Here is a 19,094-nt window from a genome sequence, read left to right as displayed (position 1 = left end):
CAAAGCATGTAGAGGTCTGTCATTTTTATCATAGGTACACTTCAACTGTGAGAGACGGAATCTAAAACAAAAATCCAGAAAATCACACTGTATGATTTTTAAGTAATTAATTTGCATTTTATTGCATGACATAAGTATTTGATCACCTACCAACCAGTAAGAATTCCGGCTCTCACAGACCTGTTAGTTTTTCTTTAAGAAGCCCTCCTGTTCTCCACTCATTACCTGTATTAACTGCACCTGTTTGAACTCGTTACCTGTATAAAAGACACCTGTCCACACACTCAATCAAACAGACTCCAACCTCTCCACAATGGCCAAGACCAGAGAGGACATCAGGGATAAAATTGTAGACCTGCACAAGGCTGGGATGGGCTACAGGACAATAGGCAAGCAGCTTGGTGAGAAGGCAACAACTGTTGGCGCAATTATTAGAAAATGGAAGAAGTTCAAGATGACGGTCAATCACCCTCGGTCTGGGGCTCCATGCAAGATCTCACCTCGTGGGGCATCAATGATCATGAGGAAGTTGAGGGATCAGCCCAGAACTACACGGCAGGACCTGGTCAATGACCTGAAGAGAGCTGAGACCACAGTCTCAAAGAAAACCATTAGTAACACACTACGCCGTCATGGATTAAAATCCTGCAGCGCTAGCGAAACATCCCACTGCTCAAGCCAGCGCATGTCCAGGCCCGTCTGAAGTTTGCCAATGACCATCTGGATGATCCAGAGGAGGAATGGGAGAAGGTCATGTGGTCTGATGAGACAAAAATAGAGCTTTTTGGTCTAAACTCCACTCGCCGTGTTTGGAGGAAGAAGAAGGATGAGTACAACCCCAAGAACACCATCCCAACCGTGAAGCATGGAGGTGGAAACATCATTCTTTGGGGATGCTTTTCTGCAAAGGGAACAGGACGACTGCACCGTATTGAGGGGAGGATGGATGGGGCCATGTATCGCGAGATCTTGGCCAACAACCTCCTTCCCTCAGTAAGAGCATTGAAGATGGGTCGTGGCTGGGTCTTCCAGCATGACAACGACCTGAAACACACAGCCAGGGCAACTAAGGAGTGGCTCCATAAGAAGCATCTCAAGGTCCTGGAGTGGCCTAGCCAGTCTCCAGACCTGAACCCAATAGAAAATCTTTGGAGGGAGCTGAAAGTCCATATTGCCCAGCGACAGCCCTGAAACCTGAAGGATCTGGAGAAGGTCTTTATGGAGGAGTGGGCCAAAATCCCTGCAGCAGTGTGTGCAAACCTGGTCAAGACCTACAGGAAACGTATGATCTCTGTAATTGCAAACAAAGGTTTCTGTACCAAATATTAAGTTATGCTTTTCTGATGTATCAAATACTTATGTCATGCAATAAAATGCAAATTAATTACTTAAAAATCATACAATGTGATTTTCTGGATTTTTGTTTTAGATTCCGTCTCTCACAGTTGAAGTGTACTTATGATAAAAATTACAGACCTCTACATGCTTTGTAAGTAGGAAAACCTGCAAAATCGGCAGTGTATCAAATACTTGTTCTCCCCACTGTACCATCCTTAACACACAGTCCCATATCAACACCTAATCCCCTAGTCGGCTCGGGGATTAGAACCAGCGACCTTTCGGTTACTGGCACAACGCTCTTACCCACTAAACTACCTGCCGCCCTGACTTTACACACAGTCCCATATTAACACCTACCGTCCTTAACACACAGTCCTATTGAAAAGCAGCACGTTTTCTCTGTTCACGATCTTCACCAGCTGTTTTTTTAGGTTATCCAGGAATTGTTATGTAGCCATATTAACAGTCCTCGGAAAAGCACAGCACACATTTTCTCTCTTCCTCAAAACACAATAACACCTGCAATTGAATTCCATGTGCTTGTGATGTTGTGACGTTAACAAAATCTCATTAGTGCTGCTACCACCGCAATTGCTGTAATTGAAGTAATGGTTAGAATGGCCACTGACTTTAACATTCTGAAACAAAATCGGAAACAGGCTAGGAATGACAATATATGCCAGGAAAATATGTACAAATATGCAATTGCACAGAGTAGGGCTTTTAAATATATTATGTTGACAAATTGTCAATATTGACAATCAAAGCAAAAGCTGGTGGATTACTACTGTTTTTTACAAGGTGACAAGTTCTGATTAACCAGCATCGAATAATCTTTAAAAGGCATGAGTATCTGTTCAATTAAATTAGACCGACTCACCAACAGAGAATAGGCAGAAGATGACTTGCCCTCTCTCAATTTAGCCTTTATTTCCCCTCTCTGTAGGTGTGTGTGTCTCACTGTGTCTCTCTGTGTGCGTCCATGTGTGTCCCTAACTATGTCCGTCTCTCTGTCCCCAGGGGTGGATGTAGATCTGGCGAGGAGGGAAGAGGAGCGGGTGATGCTGGAAGATGCCAACGCGGTGCTGGCAGGCAGTGGCATGCTGACACCTCACCCCAACACCAAGGCCACAGCGCTGCACGTGGCTGCTGCCAAGGGCTACATAGAAGTCATGAAGTGAGTCAGGTGCTAGTCAGTGAGTCAGGTGATAGTCAGTGAGTCAGGTGATAGTCAGTGAGTCAGGTGCTAGTCAGTGAGTCAGGTGCTAGTCAGTGAGTCAGGCGATAGTCAGGTGCTAGTCAGTGAATCAGGTGCTAGTCAGGTGCTAGTTAATGAGTCAGGTGCTAGTCAGTGAGTTAGGTGCTAGTCAGTGAGTCATGTGATAGTCAGTGAGTCATGTGATAGTCAGTGAGTCAGGCGATAGTCAGGTGCAAGTCAGTGTGTCGGGTGATAGTCAAGTGCTAGTCAGTGAGTCAGGTGCTAGTCAGGTGTTAGTCAGGTGCTAGTCAGTGAGTCAGGTGCTAGTCGGTGAGCCAGGTGATAGTCAGGTACTAGTCGGTGAGTCATGTGATAGTCGGGGAGTCATGTGATAGTCGGGGAGTCAGGTGATAGTCGTGAGTCAGGTTGCAGTCAGGTGATAGTCAGTGAGTCAGGTGATAGTCAGGCTGCAGTCAGGAGATAGTCAGGTGCTTGTCAGGTGATAGTCAGTGAGTCAGGTGATAGTCAGTGAGTCAAGTGATAGTCCGAATGCAGTCAGGTGATAGTCAGTGAGTCAGGTGATAGTCAGGTGATAGTCAGGTGATAGTCAGTGAGTCAGGTGATAGTCAGGCTGCAGTCAGGTGATAGTCAGTGAGTCAGGTGATAGTCAGTGAGTCAGTGAGTCAGGTGATAGTCAGTGAGTCAGGTGAAAGTCAGTGAGTCAGGTGATAGTCAGTGAGTCAGGTGATAGTCAGTGAGTCAGGTGATAGTCAGGCTGCAGTCAGGTGATGGTCAGTGAGTCAAGTGATAGTCAGGTGATAGTCAGTGAGTCAGGTGATAGTCAGGAGATAGTCATGTGCTAGTCAGTGAGTCAGGTGCTAGTCAGTGAATCAGGTGCTAGTCAGTGAGTCAGGTGCTAGTCAGTGAGTCAGGTGCTAGTCAGTGAGTCAGGTGCTAGTCAGTGAGTCAGGTGCTAGTCAGTGAGTCAGGTGCTAGTCAGTGAGTCAGGTGCTATTCAGTGAGTCAGGTGCTAGTCAGTGAGTCAGGTGCTAGTCAGTGAGTCAGGTGCTAGTCAGTGAGTCAGGTGCTAGTCAGTGAGTCAGGTGCTAGTCAGTGAGTCAGGTGCTAGTCAGTGAGTCAGGTGCTAGTCAGTGAGTCAGGTGCTAGTCAGTGAGTCAGGTGCTAGTCAGTGAGTCAGGTGCTAGTCAGTGAGTCAGGTGCTAGTCAGTGAGTCAGGTGCTAGTCAGTGAGTCAGGTGCTAGTCAGTGAGTCAGGTGCTAGTCAGGTTAGTCAGGAGATAGAGGCAAGGGAAGGCTCTCCAGACACACATGCCTTACCAGCTTCAGTCAGAGTGCTTATTTGTTTTAGAGAGTGCACAATTTAGACAACACCATTGTTCCTAAAGTGCAAACCCTTCTGACCTGGGGCACAGGGTCAGAGATGATAATATGAACTGGTGCCACTGTGTCTTTGGTGTATCTAGTTTTGTACCACAGTAGACCAGCAAAGAGCTGCTGTTAGTCATCCTCCTGTCCTGCTCTCTTTTCCTCCTGTCCTCCCCTCCTCCTGTCCTCTTGTCCTCCCTCTCCTCCTGTCCTCCTCTCCTCCTCTCCTCCTGTCCTCCTCTCCACATCTCCTCCTGTCCTCCTCTCCTCTCCTCTCCTCTCCTCTCCTCTCCTCTCCTCTCCTCTCCTCTCCTCTCCTCTCCTCTCCTCTCCTCTCCTCTCCTCTCCTCTCCTCCTGTCCTCCTCTCCTCCTGTCCTCCTCTCCTCCTGTCCTCCTGTTCTCTCTCTATCACCTCTTTATCTATTCAACCTTCTCTTTGTATCTTTTCCCTCTCTCTCTTTCTGCAATTCTTCCTCCCGTCCTCAGGGTCCTGCTCCAGTGTGGTCTGGATTTAGACAGTAGAGATGTGGATGGCTGGACGGCCCTGCATGCTGCGGCTCACTGGGGGCAGGAGGAGGTGTGCTCTCTGCTGGCTGACAACATGTGTGACATGGCTGCTGTCAACAACGTGGTGAGTGGGAGAAGACACACGCATGTAAAGGACACACAGAGAAAAGCTCAGTTAGGCTGAGTAACACCTCTACTCTACTATATACTGACTCAGCAGGCATTGATAATGGAAGCATCTCAAATGGCACCCTTTTTCCCTACATAGTGCACTACTTTAGACCAGAACCCAGAGTCAAAAGTGGTGCACTATATAGGGAATAGGGTTTCCATTTGGGACACTCATAATGCTAATGCACCGATGGAGGCTGTATGTTAAATGACATGTATTAAAGTCAATCTGTTCCAGGGACAAACTCCTCTGGAGGTAGCAGATGACACCCTAGTGGACACTTTGGAGGAGCTGACAAAGAAACAGAACGCTGTGAGTCTCTGTCTGCGTCCCAAATGGCACCCTGTTCCCAATGTAGTGCACTACTTTAGACAAGGGTTTCACGTCCCAAATGGCACCCTGTTCCCAATGTAGTGTACTACTTTAGACAAGGGTTTCACGTCCCAAATGGCACCCTGTTCCCAATGTAGTGTACTACTTTAGACAAGGGTTTCACGTCCCAAATGGCACCCTGTTCCCAATGTAGTGCACTACTTTAGACAAGGGTTTCACGTCCCAAATGGCACCCTGTTCCCAATGTAGTGTACTACTTTAGACAAGGGTCGGCGTCCCAAATAGCACCCTATTTCCTATTTGGGACGCTGCCTCTATCTCTGAGTGACCTTATATAGCTAGAGGACATGATGTCTCTCTCTGTCTCTCTCTCTCTGTATATACAGTGGGGAGAACAACTATTCGATACACTGCCGATTTTGCAGGTTTTCCTACTTACAAAGCATGTAGAGGTCTGTAATTTTTATCATAATTACACTTCAACTGTGAGAGACAGAATCTAACACAAAAATCCAGAAAATCACATTGTATGATTTTTAAGTAATTAATTTGCATTTTATTGCATGACATAAGTATTTGATACATCAGAAAAGCAGAACTTAATATTTGGTACAGAAACCTTTGTTTGCAATTACAGAGATCATACGTTTCCTGTAGGTCTTGACCAGGTTTGCACACACTGCAGCAGGGATTTTGGCCCACTCCTCCATATAGACCTTCTCCAGATCCTTCAGGTTTCGGGGCTGTCGCTGGGAAATACGGACTTTCAGCTCCCTCCAAAGATTTTCTATTGGGTTCAGGTCTGGAGACTGGCTAGGCCACTCCAGGACCTTGAGATGCTTCTTACGGAGCCACTCCTTAGTTACCCTGGCTGTGTGTTTCGGGTCATTGTCATGCTGGAAGACCCAGCCACGACCCATCTTCAATGCTCTTACTGAGGGAAGGAGGTTGTTGGCCAAGATCTCGCGATACATGGCCCCATCCATCCTCCCCTCAATACGGTGCAGTCGTCCTGTCCCCTTTGCAGAAAAGCATCCCCAAAGAATGATGTTTCCACCTCCATGCTTCACGGTTGGGATGGTGTTCTTGGGGTTGTACTCATCCTTCTTCTTCCTCCAAACACGGCGAGTGGAGTTTAGACCAAAAAGCTCAATTTTTGTCTCATCAGACCACATTACCTTCTCCCATTCCTCCTCTGGATCATCCAGATGGTCATTGGCAAACTTCAGACGGGCCTGGACATGCGCTGGCTTGAGCAGGGGGACCTTGCGTGCGCTGCATGATTTTAATCCATGACGGCGTAGTGTGTTACTAATGGTTTTCTTTGAGACTGTGGTCCCAGCTCTCTTCAGGTGATTGACCAGGTCCTGCCGTGTAGTTCTGGGCTGATCCCTCACCTTCCTCATGAACATTGATGCCCCACGAGGTGAGATCTTGCATGGAGCCCCAGACCGAGGGTGATTGACCGTCATCTTGAACTTCTTCCATTTTCTAATAATTGCGCCAACAGTTGTTGCCTTCTCACAAGCTGCTTGCCTATTGTCCTGTAGCCCATCCCAGCCTTGTGCAGGTCTACAATTTTATCCCTGATGTCCTTACACAGCTCTCTGGTCTTGGCCATTGTGGAGAGGTTGGAGTCTGTTTGATTGAGTGTGTGGACAGGTGTCTTTTATACAGGTAACGGGTTCAAACAGGTGCAGTTAATACAGGTAATGAGTGGAGAACAGGAGGGCTTCTTAAAGAAAAACTAACAGGTCTGTGAGAGCTGGAATTCTTACTGGTTGGTAGGTGATCAAATAGTTATGTCATACAATAAAATGCTAATTAATTACTTAAAAATCATACAATGTGATTTTCTGGATTTTTGTTTTAGATTCCGTCTCTCACAGTTGAAGTGTACCTATGATAAAAATTACAGACCTCTACATGCTTTGTAAGTAGGAAAACCTGCAAAATTGGCAGTGTATCAAATACTTGTTCTCCCCACTGTAGATACAGTATGTGTATATATACAGTGAGGGAAAAATTATTTGATCCCCTGCTGATTTTGTACGTTTGCCCACTGACAAAGACATGATCAGTCTATACTTTTAATGGTAGGTTTATTTGAACAGTGAGAGACAGAATAACAACAAAGAAATCCAGAAAAACGCATGTCAAAAATGTTATAAATTGATTTGTATTTTAATGAGGGAAATAAGTATTTGACCCCTCTGCAAAACATGACTTAGTACTTGGTGGCAAAACCCTTGTTGGCAATCACAGAGGTCAGACGTTTCTTGTAGTTGGCCACCAGGTTTGCACACATCTCAGGAGGGATTTTGTCCCACTCCTCTTTGCAGATCTTCTCCAAGTCATTAAGGTTTCGAGACTGACGTTTGGCAACTCGAATCTTCAGCTCCCTCCACAGATTTTCTATGGGATTAAGGTCTGGAGACTGGCTAGGCCACTCCAGGACCTTAATGTGCTTCTTCTTGAGCCACTCCTTTGTTGCCTTGGCCGTGTGTTTTGGGTCATTGTCATGCTAGAATTCCCACCCACGACCCATTTTCAATGCCCTGGCTGAGGGAAGGAGGTTCTCACCCAAGATTTGACGGTACATGGCCCCGTCCATCGTCCCTTTGATGCGGTGACGTTGTCCTGTCCCCTTAGCAGAAAAACACCCCCAAAGCATAATGTTTCCACCTCCATGTTTGACGGTGGGGATGGTGTTCTTGGGGTCATAGGCAGCATTCCTCCTCCTCCAAACATGGCGAGTTGAGTTGATGCCAAAGTGCTCAATTTTGGTCTCATATGACCACAACACTTTCACCCAGTTCTCCTCTGAATCATTCAGATGTTCATTGGCAAACTTCAGACGGCCCTGTATATGTGTTTTCTTGAGCAGGGGGACCTTGCGGGCGCTGCAGGATTTCAGTCCTTCACGGCGTAGTGTGTTACCAATTGTTTTCTTGGTGACTATGGTCCCAGCTGCCTTGAGATCATTGAGAAGATCCTCCTGTGTAGTTCTGGGCTGATTCCTCACCGTTCTCATGATCATTGCAACTCCACGAGGTGAGATGTTGCATGGAGCCCCAGGCCGAGGGAGATTGACAGTTATTTTGTATTTCTTCCATTTGCGAATAATCGCACCAACTGTTGTCACCTTCTCACCAAGCTGCTTGGCGATGGTCTTGTAGCCCATTCCAGGTCTACAATCTTGTCCCTGACATCCTTGGAGAGCTCTTTGGTCTTGGCCATGGTGGAGAGTTTGGAATCTGATTGATTGCTTCTGTGGACAGGTGTCTTTTATACAGGTAACAAGCTGAGATTAGGAGCACTCCCTTTAAGAGTGTGCTCCTAATCTCAGCTCGTTACCTGTATAAAAGACACCTGGGAGCCAGAAATCTTCTGATTGAGAGGGGTTCAAATACCTATTTCCCTCATTAAAATGCAAATAAATGTATAACATTTTTGACATGCGTTTTTCTGGAATTTGTTGTTGTTATTCTGTCTCTCACTGTTCAAATAAACCTACCATTAAAATTATAGACTGATAATTTCTTTGTCAGTGGGCAAACGTACAAAATCAGCAGGGGATCAAATACTTTTTTCCCTCACTTTATATATATATACAGTACCAGTCAAAAGTTTGGACACACCTACTCATTCAAGGGTTTTTCTTTATTTTTTCTATTTCCTACATTGTAGAATAATAGTGAAGATATCAAAACTATGAAATAACACATATGGAATCATGTCGTAACCAAAAAAGTGTTAAACAAATCAAAATATATTTGAGATTTGAGATTCTTCAAATAGCCACCCTTTGCCTTGATGACAGCTTTGCACATTCTTGGCATTCTCTCAACCTGCTTCATGAGGTAGTCACCTGGAATCCATTTCAGTTAACAGCTGAGCCTTTTTAAAAGTTAATTTGTGCAATTTCTTTCCTTCTTAATGCGTTTGAGCCAATCAGTTGTTTTGTAACAAGGTAGGGGGGGTATACAGAAGATAGCCCTATTTGGTAAAAGACTAAGTCCGTATTATGGCAAGAACAGCTCAAATAAGCAAAGAGAAATGACAGTCCATCATTACTTTTAAGACATGAAGGTCAGTCAATACGGAACATTTCAAGAACTTTGAACTTTTCTTAAAGTGCAGTCGCAAAAACCATCAAGCGCTATGATGAAACTGGCTCTCATGAGGACCGCCACAGGAATGGAAGACCCGGAGTTACCTCTGCTGCAGAGGATAAGTTCATTAGAGTTACCAGCCTCAGAAATTTCAGCCCAAATAAATGCTTCACAGAGTTCAAGTCACAGACACGTCTCAACATCAACTGTTAAGAGGGGACTGTGTGAATAAGGCCTTCATGGTCGAATTGCTGCAAAGAAATCACTACTAAAGGACACCAATAATAAGAAGAGACCTGCTTGGGCCAAGAAAAGCGAGCAATGGACATTAGACCTGTGGAAATTTGTCCTTTGGTCTGGAGTCTAAATTGGAGATTTTTGGTTCCAACCGCCGTAGCTTTGTGAGACGCGGTGTGGGTGAACGGATGATCTCTGCATGTGTATTTCCCACCGTGAAGCATGGAGGAGGAGGTGTTATGATGTGGGAATGCTTTGCTGGTGACACTGTCTGTGATTTATTTAGAATTCAAGGCATACTTAACCAGCATGGCTACCACAGCATTCTGCAGCGATATGCCATCCCATCTGGTTTGGGCTTAGTGGGACTATCATTTGTTTTTCAACAGGACAATTACACAACACACCTCCAGGCTGTGTAAGGGCTATTTTAACAAGAAGGAGAGTGATGGAGTGCTGCATCAGATGACCTGGCCTCCACAATCCCCCGACCTCAACCCAATTGAGATGGTTTGGGATGAGTCGGACGGCAGAGTGAAGGAAAAGCAGCCAACAAGTGCTCAGCATATGTGGGAACTACATTAAGACTGTTGGAAAAACATTCCAGGTGAAGCTGGTTGAGAGAATGCCAAGAGTGTGCAAAGCTGTCGTCAGTGCAAAGGGTGGCTATTTGAAGAATCTCAAATATAAAATATATTTTGATTTGTTGAACACTGTTTTGGTTACTACATGATTCCATATGTGTTATTTCATAGTTTTGATGTCTTCACTATTATTCTACAATGTAGAAAATAGTAAAAATAAAGAAAAACAAAATGTTTGACTGGTACTATGAGTATATATATATAAAATATGAATTGTTTATCAATGTATATATCTCTGTATAGCTCTTCCTGCATATTTACTCTGTATATCTCTCTCTCTCTCTCTCTGTAGTTGCGTACTGAGAAAGCCAAGCTGTCCCAGCCTCCGGTCATTGAGACCAGTCCTCCTATCAATATGGCACCAGTTAGACCACGCAGGTCAGTGCCCCAGCATGTCTCATATTGACCCGTCTGTTACTGACCCGTCTCTTACTGACCCGTTTGTTACTGACCCAGGAATCACTGATACCGAACCACAGATCACAGAGCATTAGGTAGCACACCTTTCTACCAATAGAATGACAGAACCAGCCCTGTGTGTTACTGACCTGAACCAGACACAATATAGTACTGAATCAGCCCTGTGTTACTGACCTGAACCAGACACAATATAGTACTGAATCAGCCCTGTGTTACTGACCTGAACCAGACACAATATAGTACTGAATCAGCCCTGTGTGTTACTGACCTGAACCAGACACAATATAGTACTGAATCAGCCCTGTGTTACTGACCTGAACCAGACACAATATAGTACTGAATCAGCCCTGTGTTACTGACCTGAACCAGACACAATATAGTACTGAATCAGCCCTGTGTGTTACTGACCTGAACCAGACACAATATAGTACTGAATCAGCCCTGTGTTACTGACCTGAACCAGACACAATATAGTACTGAATCAGCCCTGTGTTACTGACCTGAACCAGACACAATATAGTACTGAACCAGCCCTGTGTTACTGACCTGAACCAGACACAATATAGTACTGAATCAGCCCTGTGTGTTACTGACCTGAACCAGACACAATATAGTACTGAATCAGCCCTGTGTTACTGACCTGAACCAGACACAATATAGTACTGAATCAGCCCTGTGTTACTGACCTGAACCAGACACAATATAGTACTGAATCAGCCCTGTGTTACTGACCTGAACCAGACACAATATAGTACTGAATCAGCCCTGTGTTACTGACCTGAACCAGACACAATATAGTACTGAATCAGCCCTGTGTGTTACTGACCTGAACCAGACACAATATAGTACTGAATCCTCTAGTCACTCCCTCCTCTAGTCACTCCCTCCTCTAGTCACTCCCTCCTCTAGTCACTCCCTCCTCTAGTCACTCCCTCCTCTAGTCTCTCCCTCCTCTAGTCTCTCCCTCCTCTAGTCTCTCCCTCCTCTAGTCACTCCCTCCTCTAGTCACTCCCTCCTCTAGTCTCTCCCTCCTCTAGTCACTCCCTCCTCTAGTCACTCCCTCCTCTAGTCTCTCCCTCCTCTAGTCTCTCCCTCCTATAGTCACTCCCTCCTCTAGTCACTCCCTCCTCTAGTCTTTCCCTCCTCTAGTCACTCCCTCCTCTCTCCCTCCTCTAGTCACTCCCTCCTCTAGTCTTTCCCTCCTCTAGTCTCTCCCTCCTCTAGTCTCTCCCTCCTCTAGTCACTCCCTCCTCTAGTCTTTCCCTCCTCTAGTCACTCCCTCCTCTCTCCCTCCTCTAGTCACTCCCTCCTCTAGTCACTCCCTCCTCTAGTCACTCCCTCCTCTAGTCTTTCCCTCCTCTAGTCTCTCCCTCCTCTAGTCTCTCCCTCCTCTAGTCACTCCCTCCTCTAGTCACTCCCTCCTCTAGTCACTCCCTCCTCTAGTCTCTCCCTCCTCTAGTCTCTCCCTCCTCTAGTCTCTCCCTCCTCTAGTCTCTCCCTCCTCTAGTCTCTCCCTCCTCTAGTCACTCCCTCCTCTAGTCACTCCCTCCTCTCTCCCTCCTCTAGTCTCTCCCTCCTCTCTCCCTCCTCTAGTCTCTCCCTCCTCTAGTCTCTCCCTCCTCTAGTCTCTCCCTCCTCTAGTCTCTCCCTCCTCTAGTCACTCCCTCCTCTAGTCTCTCCCTCCTCTAGTCACTCCCTCCTCTAGTCTCTCCCTCCTCTAGTCACTCCCTCCTCTAGTCTACTCCCTCCTCTAGTCACTCCCTCCTCTAGTCACTCCCTCCTCTAGTCACTCCCTCCTCTAGTCACTCCCTCCTCTAGTCTCTCCCTCCTCTAGTCTCTCCCTCCTCTAGTCACTCCCTCCTCTAGTCACTCCCTCCTCTAGTCTCTCCCTCCTCTAGTCTTTCCCTCCTCACTCCCTCCTCTCTCCCTCCTCTAGTCTCTCCCTCCTCTAGTCTCTCCCTCCTCTAGTCACTCCCTCCTCTAGTCACTCCCTCCTCTAGTCACTCCCTCCTCTAGTCACTCCCTCCTCTCTCCCTCCTCTAGTCACTCCCTCCTCTAGTCTCTCCCTCCTCTAGTCTTTCCCTCCTCTAGTCACTCCCTCCTCTCTCCCTCCTCTAGTCTCTCCCTCCTCTAGTCTCTCCCTCCTCTAGTCACTCCCTCCTCTCTCCCTCCTCTAGTCTCTCCCTCCTCTAGTCACTCCCTCCTCTAGTCTCTCCCTCCTCTAGTCTCTCCCTCCTCTAGTCTCTCCCTCCTCTAGTCACTCCCTCCTCTAGTCACTCCCTCCTCTAGGCTTTCCCTCCTCTAGTCACTCCCTCCTCTAGTCACTCCCTCCTCTTTCCCTCCTCTAGTCACTCCCTCCTCTAGTCACTCCCTCCTCTAGTCTTTCCCTCCTCTAGTCACTCCCTCCTCTCTCCCTCCTCTAGTCTCTCCCTCCTCTAGTCTCTCCCTCCTCTAGTCTCTCCCTCCTCTAGTCTCTCCATCCTCTAGTCTCTCCCTCCTCTAGTCACTCCCTCCTCATACTGTATTGTAATGTCTGCTAATCTGTCTGGGTTGGTTTTCCAGATGTTTGTTGCTATGGCAATGTACTACTGTGTGTTTGGAAACCTACATCATAGAAATATCTTCTAGATTGAGTTGCAAGTCTGTTAAATGTTGGTCCAGTTTCCAGATCAGATTCAGACACCGTAGACATGTTAAATGTTGGTCCATTTTCCAGACCAGATTCAGACACCGTAGACATGTTAAATGTTGGTCCAGTTTCCAGACCAGATTCAGACACCGTAGACATGTTAAATGTTGGTCCAGTTTCCAGATCAGATTCAGACACCGTAGACATGTTAAATGTTGGTCCATTTTCCAGACCAGTTTCAGACACCGTAGACATGTTAAATGTTGGTCCAGTTTCCAGACCAGATTCAGACACCGTAGACATGTTAAATGTTGGTCCAGTTTCCAGACCAGATTCAGACACCGTTGACATGTTAAATGTTGGTCCAGTTTCCAGACCAGATTCAGACACCGTAGACATGTTAAATGTTGGTCCATTTTCCAGACCAGTTTCAGACACCGTAGACATGTTAAATGTTGGTCCAGTTTCCAGACCAGATTCAGACACCGTAGACATGTTAAATGTTGGTCCAGTTTCCAGACCAGATTCAGACACCGTTGACATGTTAAATGTTGGTCCAGTTTCCAGACCAGATTCAGACACCGTAGACATGTTAAATGTTGGTCCATTTTCCAGACCAGTTTCAGACACCGTAGACATGTTAAATGTTGGTCCAGTTTCTAGACCAGATTCAGACACCGTAGACATGTTAAATGTTGGTCCAGTTTCCAGACCAGATTCAGACACCGTAGACATGTTAAATGTTGGTCCAGTTTCCAGACCAGATTCAGACACTGTAGACATGTTAAATGTTGATCCAGTTTCCAGACCAGATTCAGACACTGTAGACATGTTAAATGTTGGTCCAGTTTCCAGACCAGATTCAGACACTGTAGACATGTTAAATGTTGATCCAGTTTCCAGACCAGATTCAGACACTGTAGACATGTTAAATGTTGGTCCAGTTTCCAGACCAGATTCAGACACCGTAGACATGTTAAATGTTGGTCCAGTTTCCAGACCAGATTCAGACACCATAGACATGTTAAATGTTGGTCCAGTTTCTAGACCAGATTCAGACACCATAGATTTGTTAAATGTTGGTCCAGTTTCCAGACCAGATTCAGACACCGTAGACATGTTAAATGTTGGTCCAGTTTCCAGACCAGATTCAGACACCGTAGACATGTTAAATGTTGGTCCAGTTTCTAGACCAGATTCAGACACCGTAGACATGTTAAATGTAGATCCAGTTTCCAGACCAGATTCAGACACCGTAGACATGTTAAATGTTGGTCCAGTTTCTAGACCAGATTCAGACACCGTAGACATCCTGCTTTGTTTGTTTTTGCCCACATACACTCTGATTTGCTGCACCCTGAGTGGTCGCCCTCACTGATTGGCTCCTGCATGCCTACCTGTTATCCTGTCTCTGCCCCCTGCCCCTCCCCTGCAGGACCTCAATCTCTCGTATGAGCAGCAGAGAGAAGATCTGCCTCCACGAGAGAGAGAAGCACCCTCCCCCCGCCCTGACCAGCAGCCCAGCCGAGGAGGAGGAGGAGGAGGGAGGACAGGGCCAGCCTGGGACCCAGGGACAGGGCCAGCCTGGGACCCAGGGACAGGGCCAGCCTGGGACACAGGGACAGGGCCAGCCTGGGACACAGGGACAGGGCCAGCCTGGGACACAGGGACAGGGCCAGCCTGGGACACAGGGACAGGGCCAGCCTGGGACACAGGGCCAGCCTGGGACACAGGGCCAGGGCCAGCCTGGGGGACAGGGCCAGGGCCAGCCTGGGACACAGGGACAGGGCCAGCCTGGGACACAGGGACAGGGCCAGCCTGGGACACAGGGACAGGGCCAGCCTGGGACACAGGGACAGGGCCAGCCTGGGACACAGGGACAGGGACAGGGCCAGCCTGGGACACAGGGCCAGCCTGGGACACAGGGACAGGGCCAGCCTGGGACACAGGGACAGGGCCAGACCTCTAGCAGCTCCAGCTCAGAAGAGGAGGACGACGAATCTGAGAGTGATGCTGAATCAGGTAAGAGACAGGGTCCATAGCCAAATGGCACCCTATTCCCTATATAGTGCACTACTTTAGATCATTGCCCATAGCCAAATGGCACCCTATTCCCTATATAGTGCACTACTTTAGATCAGGGCCATAGCCAAATGGCACCCTATTCCCAATATAGTGCACTACTTTAGATCAGGGCCCATAGCCAAATGGCACCCTATTCCCTATATAGTGCACTACTTTAAATCAGGGCCCATAGCCAAATGGCACCCTATTCCCTATATAGTGCACTACTTTTGACCAAGGCCCTGAGAGATAATCTGACGATTTTCGGGTCAATTCAGGAAGTAAACTGAAATTCCAATTCTTGATTATTATCACCAACCATTTGAAGAAAAGGCAGTTATGCTTTAATGGCTTTAATGGGTTCCATCGCCTTGGTGGTCTGATACAGATGCTGTTCCTGTTGTTGTGATGGAAACCGTCACATGCACTGACTGATCGTTGTGTTGTTGTTGCAGAGAAAGCCAAAAACCGAGAGATCATCAACAACTTGAACAACAAACGCAACAGCTCCTCCACCCACGATACCTCCACGGCAACCAGCACTTCAGGAAACACGGGCAAAAAGGTACGACACAGTTTCTATTGCAACAAAACGCTCTTTAGGAGAGCTTTGACTTTGTAGCACCTCATGATGGAATTAACTAAGGAGGGTTTCAAACAAACTCAGATTAACAACCTCTCTCTGCTATTGAATTCTGCTTGATCTGTGAACTCCTGAGAAATTGCCTTTAATATCTCTCTGGGAAGGTTGTTGATTTGATTTGAAGTGATGAGATTACTCAAAGTTAACTCTCTCTCTCTGTTGTGTAAGTAGCAGGACCCAGGGAAGCCCCCAGCCCCCGAAGTGGCCCCTTGCTCGGCCCCTGGCTCGGCCCCTGGCTCCTGGAGGACCTCTCTTCGTAAGGCAGGCAGCTCGGTGACCCTGGGGCCTTCAGTGGCCACCGACCCCAGCCAGGAGTCCACCCGCGGGGCCCTTGAGTCTGGCCAGGGCCTAGGGATGACCCGCTCTGCCTCCAGCCCACGCCTCAGCTCCAACACCACCACCACAGACACCAAGGTAGAGGAATCATTGTTATTGATGTCATTGACTTTATTTACATGTTTAAGCTGTATATCCTTGATTCCTCACCACTTCTGTCCTCGTTTCCTAGTTATTTATCCTTGATTCCTCACATCTTCTGTCCTCGTTTCCTAGTTATTTATCCTTGATTCCTCACAACTTCTGTCCTTGTTTCCTAGTTATATATCCTTGATTCCTCACATCTTCTGTCCTCGTTTCCTAGTTATTTATCCTTGATTCCTCACATCTTCTGTCCTCGTTTCCTAGTTATTTATCCTTGATTCCTCACAACTTCTGCCCTCGTTTCCTAGTTATTTATCCTTGATTCCTCACATCTTCTGTCCGCGTTTCCTAGTTATATATCCTTGATTCCTCATATCTTCTGTCCTCGTTTCCTAGTTATTTATCCTTGATTCCTCACATCTTCTGTCCTCGTTTCCTAGTTATTTTTCCTTGATTCCTCACAACTTCTGTCCTTGTTTCCTAGTTATATATCCTTGATTCCTCACATCTTCTGTCCTCGTTTCCTAGTTATATATCCTTGATTCCTCACAACTTCTGTCCTCGTTTCCTAGTTATATATCCTTGATTCCTCACATCTTCTGTCCTCGTTTCCTAGTTATTTTTCCTTGATTCCTCACAACTTCTGTCCTTGTTTCCTAGTTATATATCCTTGATTCCTCACATCTTCTGTCCTCGTTTCCTAGTTATATATCCTTGATTCCTCACAACTTCTGTCCTCGTTTCCTAGTTATATATCCTTGATTCCTCACATCTTCTGTCCTCGTTTCCTAGTTATGTATCCTTGATTCCTCATCTTCTGTCCTCGTATCCTAGTTATATATCCTTGATTCCTCATCTTCTGTCCTCGTATCCTAGTTATATATCCTTGATTCCTCATCTTCTGTCCTAATTTCCTAGTTATATATCCTTGATTCCTCACATCTTCTGTCCTCGTTTCCTAGTTATATATCCTTGATTCCTCATCTTCTGTCCTCGTTTCCTAGTTATATATCCTTGATTCCTCATCTTCTGTCCTCGTTTCCTAGTTATATATCCTTGATTCCTCACATCTTCTGTCCTCGTTTCCTAGTTATATATCCTTGATTCCTCACAACTTCTGTCCTTGTTTCCTAGTTATATATCCTTGATTCCTCACATCTTCTGTCCTCGTTTCCTAGTTATGTATCCTTGATTCCTCATCTTCTGTCCTCGTTTCCTAGTTATATATCCTTGATTCCTCACAACTTCTGTCCTCGTTTCCTAGTTATATATCCTTGATTCCTCACAACTTCTGTCCTCGTTTCCTAGTTATATATCCTTGATTCCTCACATCTTCTGTCCTCGTTTCCTAGTTATATATCCTTGATTCCTCATCTTCTGTCCTCGTATCCTAGTTATTTATCCTTGATTCCTCACATCTTCTGTCCTCGTTTCCTAGTTATTTATCCTTGATTCCTCACAACTTCTGCCCTCGTTTCCTAGTTATTTATCCTTGATTCCTCACATCTTCTGTCCGCGTTTCCTAGTTATATATCCTTGATTCCTCACATCTTCTGTCCTCGTTTCCTAGTTATTTATCCTTGATTCCTCACATCTTCTGTCCTCGTTTCCTAGTTATTTATCCTTGATTCCTCACATCTTCTGTCCTTGTTTCCTAGTTATATATCCTTGATTCCTCACATCTTCTGTCCTCGTTTCCTAGTTATGTATCCTTGATTCCTCATCTTCTGTCCTCGTTTCCTAGTTATATATCCTTGATTCCTCACAACTTCTATCCTCGTTTCCTAGTTATATATCCTTGATTCCTCACAACTTCTGTCCTCGTTTCCTAGTTATATATCCTTGATTCCTCACATCTTCTGTCCTCGTTTCCTAGTTATGTATCCTTGATTCCTCATCTTCTGTCCTCGTATCCTAGTTATATATCCTTGATTCCTCATCTTCTGTCCTCGTATCCTAGTTATATATCCTTGATTCCTCATCTTCTGTCCTAATTTCCTAGTTATATATCCTTGATTCCTCACATCTTCTGTCCTCGTTTCCTAGTTATATATCCTTGATTCCTCATCTTCTGTCCTCGTTTCCTAGTTATATATCCTTGATTCCTCATCTTCTGTCCTCGTTTCCTAGTTATATATCCTTGATTCCTCACATATTCTGTCCTAGTTTTCATCTTGGATGTATTTGACAAGGACACGAGGAATCAAGGAAATACAACTGAGATTGAACAATAGGCTCAGAGAGTGCCCACTCAGCAACCTCCAATACACTGCTGTACTCTTAGACTGGACCAACTACATCAACACCTCTAATACACTACTCTACTCTTAGACTGGACCAACTACATAGCCTTCTACTTTCAGGAACCCAGGACTGCCAGAGTGAACCCCACTCCAACGAGACGTCTCTTCAATATCCCAGACAGCAGTAGCAGGTGGGTTAAGCTTGCCTTGCATGATGATGTCATGTACCACAGTATGGAATGGCAGTGGAAGGCTACTCAGCTTCACTGTGTGTGAAAGGCTACTCAGCTTCACTGTGTGTGAAAGGCTACTCAGCTTCACTGTGTGTGAAAGGCTACTCAGCTTCACTGTGTGTGAAAAGCTAAACAGGTTTTGAGCTTCACTGCATCACCTCCCTCCCTCTCTCTCACCCTCCCTCTGTCTCGCTCCCCCTCCCCCTCTCGCTCCCCCTCTCACTCCCCCTCCCTCTCTCGCTCCCCCTCTCACTCCCCCTCCCTCTCTCTCACCCTCCCTCCCTCTCTCTCACCCTCCCTCCCTCTCTCTCTACCCTCCCTCCCTCTCTCTCACCCTCCCTCCCTCTCTCTCACCCTCCCTCCCTCTCTCTCACCCTCCCTCCCTCTCTCTCACCCCCCTCCCTCTCTCTCACCCTCCCTCCCTCACTCCCTCTCTCTCACCCTCCCTCTCTCTCACCCTCCCTCCCTCTCTCTCTTGCTTCCCCTCTCTCTTTCTATTTTTCTCTCTT

General features: G+C 46.4%; 1 protein-coding gene across 1 annotated transcript in view; it reads left to right on the top strand.

Annotated features, from left to right (window-relative positions):
* zmp:0000001167 (protein phosphatase 1 regulatory subunit 12A) overlaps nt 1-19,094 on the top strand; it is a 51,311-nt gene that overhangs the window by 15,167 nt on the left and 17,050 nt on the right. The window contains exons 4-11 of the mRNA XM_041848723.2: nt 2,362-2,518; nt 4,412-4,556; nt 4,842-4,916; nt 10,226-10,311; nt 14,418-15,004; nt 15,502-15,611; nt 15,861-16,103; nt 18,473-18,543. Coding sequence (XP_041704657.2) covers nt 2,362-2,518; nt 4,412-4,556; nt 4,842-4,916; nt 10,226-10,311; nt 14,418-15,004; nt 15,502-15,611; nt 15,861-16,103; nt 18,473-18,543 — 1,474 coding nt within the window. The remainder of the gene's footprint in view (nt 1-2,361; nt 2,519-4,411; nt 4,557-4,841; nt 4,917-10,225; nt 10,312-14,417; nt 15,005-15,501; nt 15,612-15,860; nt 16,104-18,472; nt 18,544-19,094) is intronic.

Source organism: Coregonus clupeaformis, chromosome 26 (genome assembly GCF_020615455.1).
Source record: "Coregonus clupeaformis isolate EN_2021a chromosome 26, ASM2061545v1, whole genome shotgun sequence".
NCBI classification, from domain to species: Eukaryota; Metazoa; Chordata; class Actinopteri; order Salmoniformes; family Salmonidae; genus Coregonus; species Coregonus clupeaformis.
Note: the sequence above shows the minus strand (reverse complement) of the source record. Positions and strands in the feature narration are given on the sequence as shown.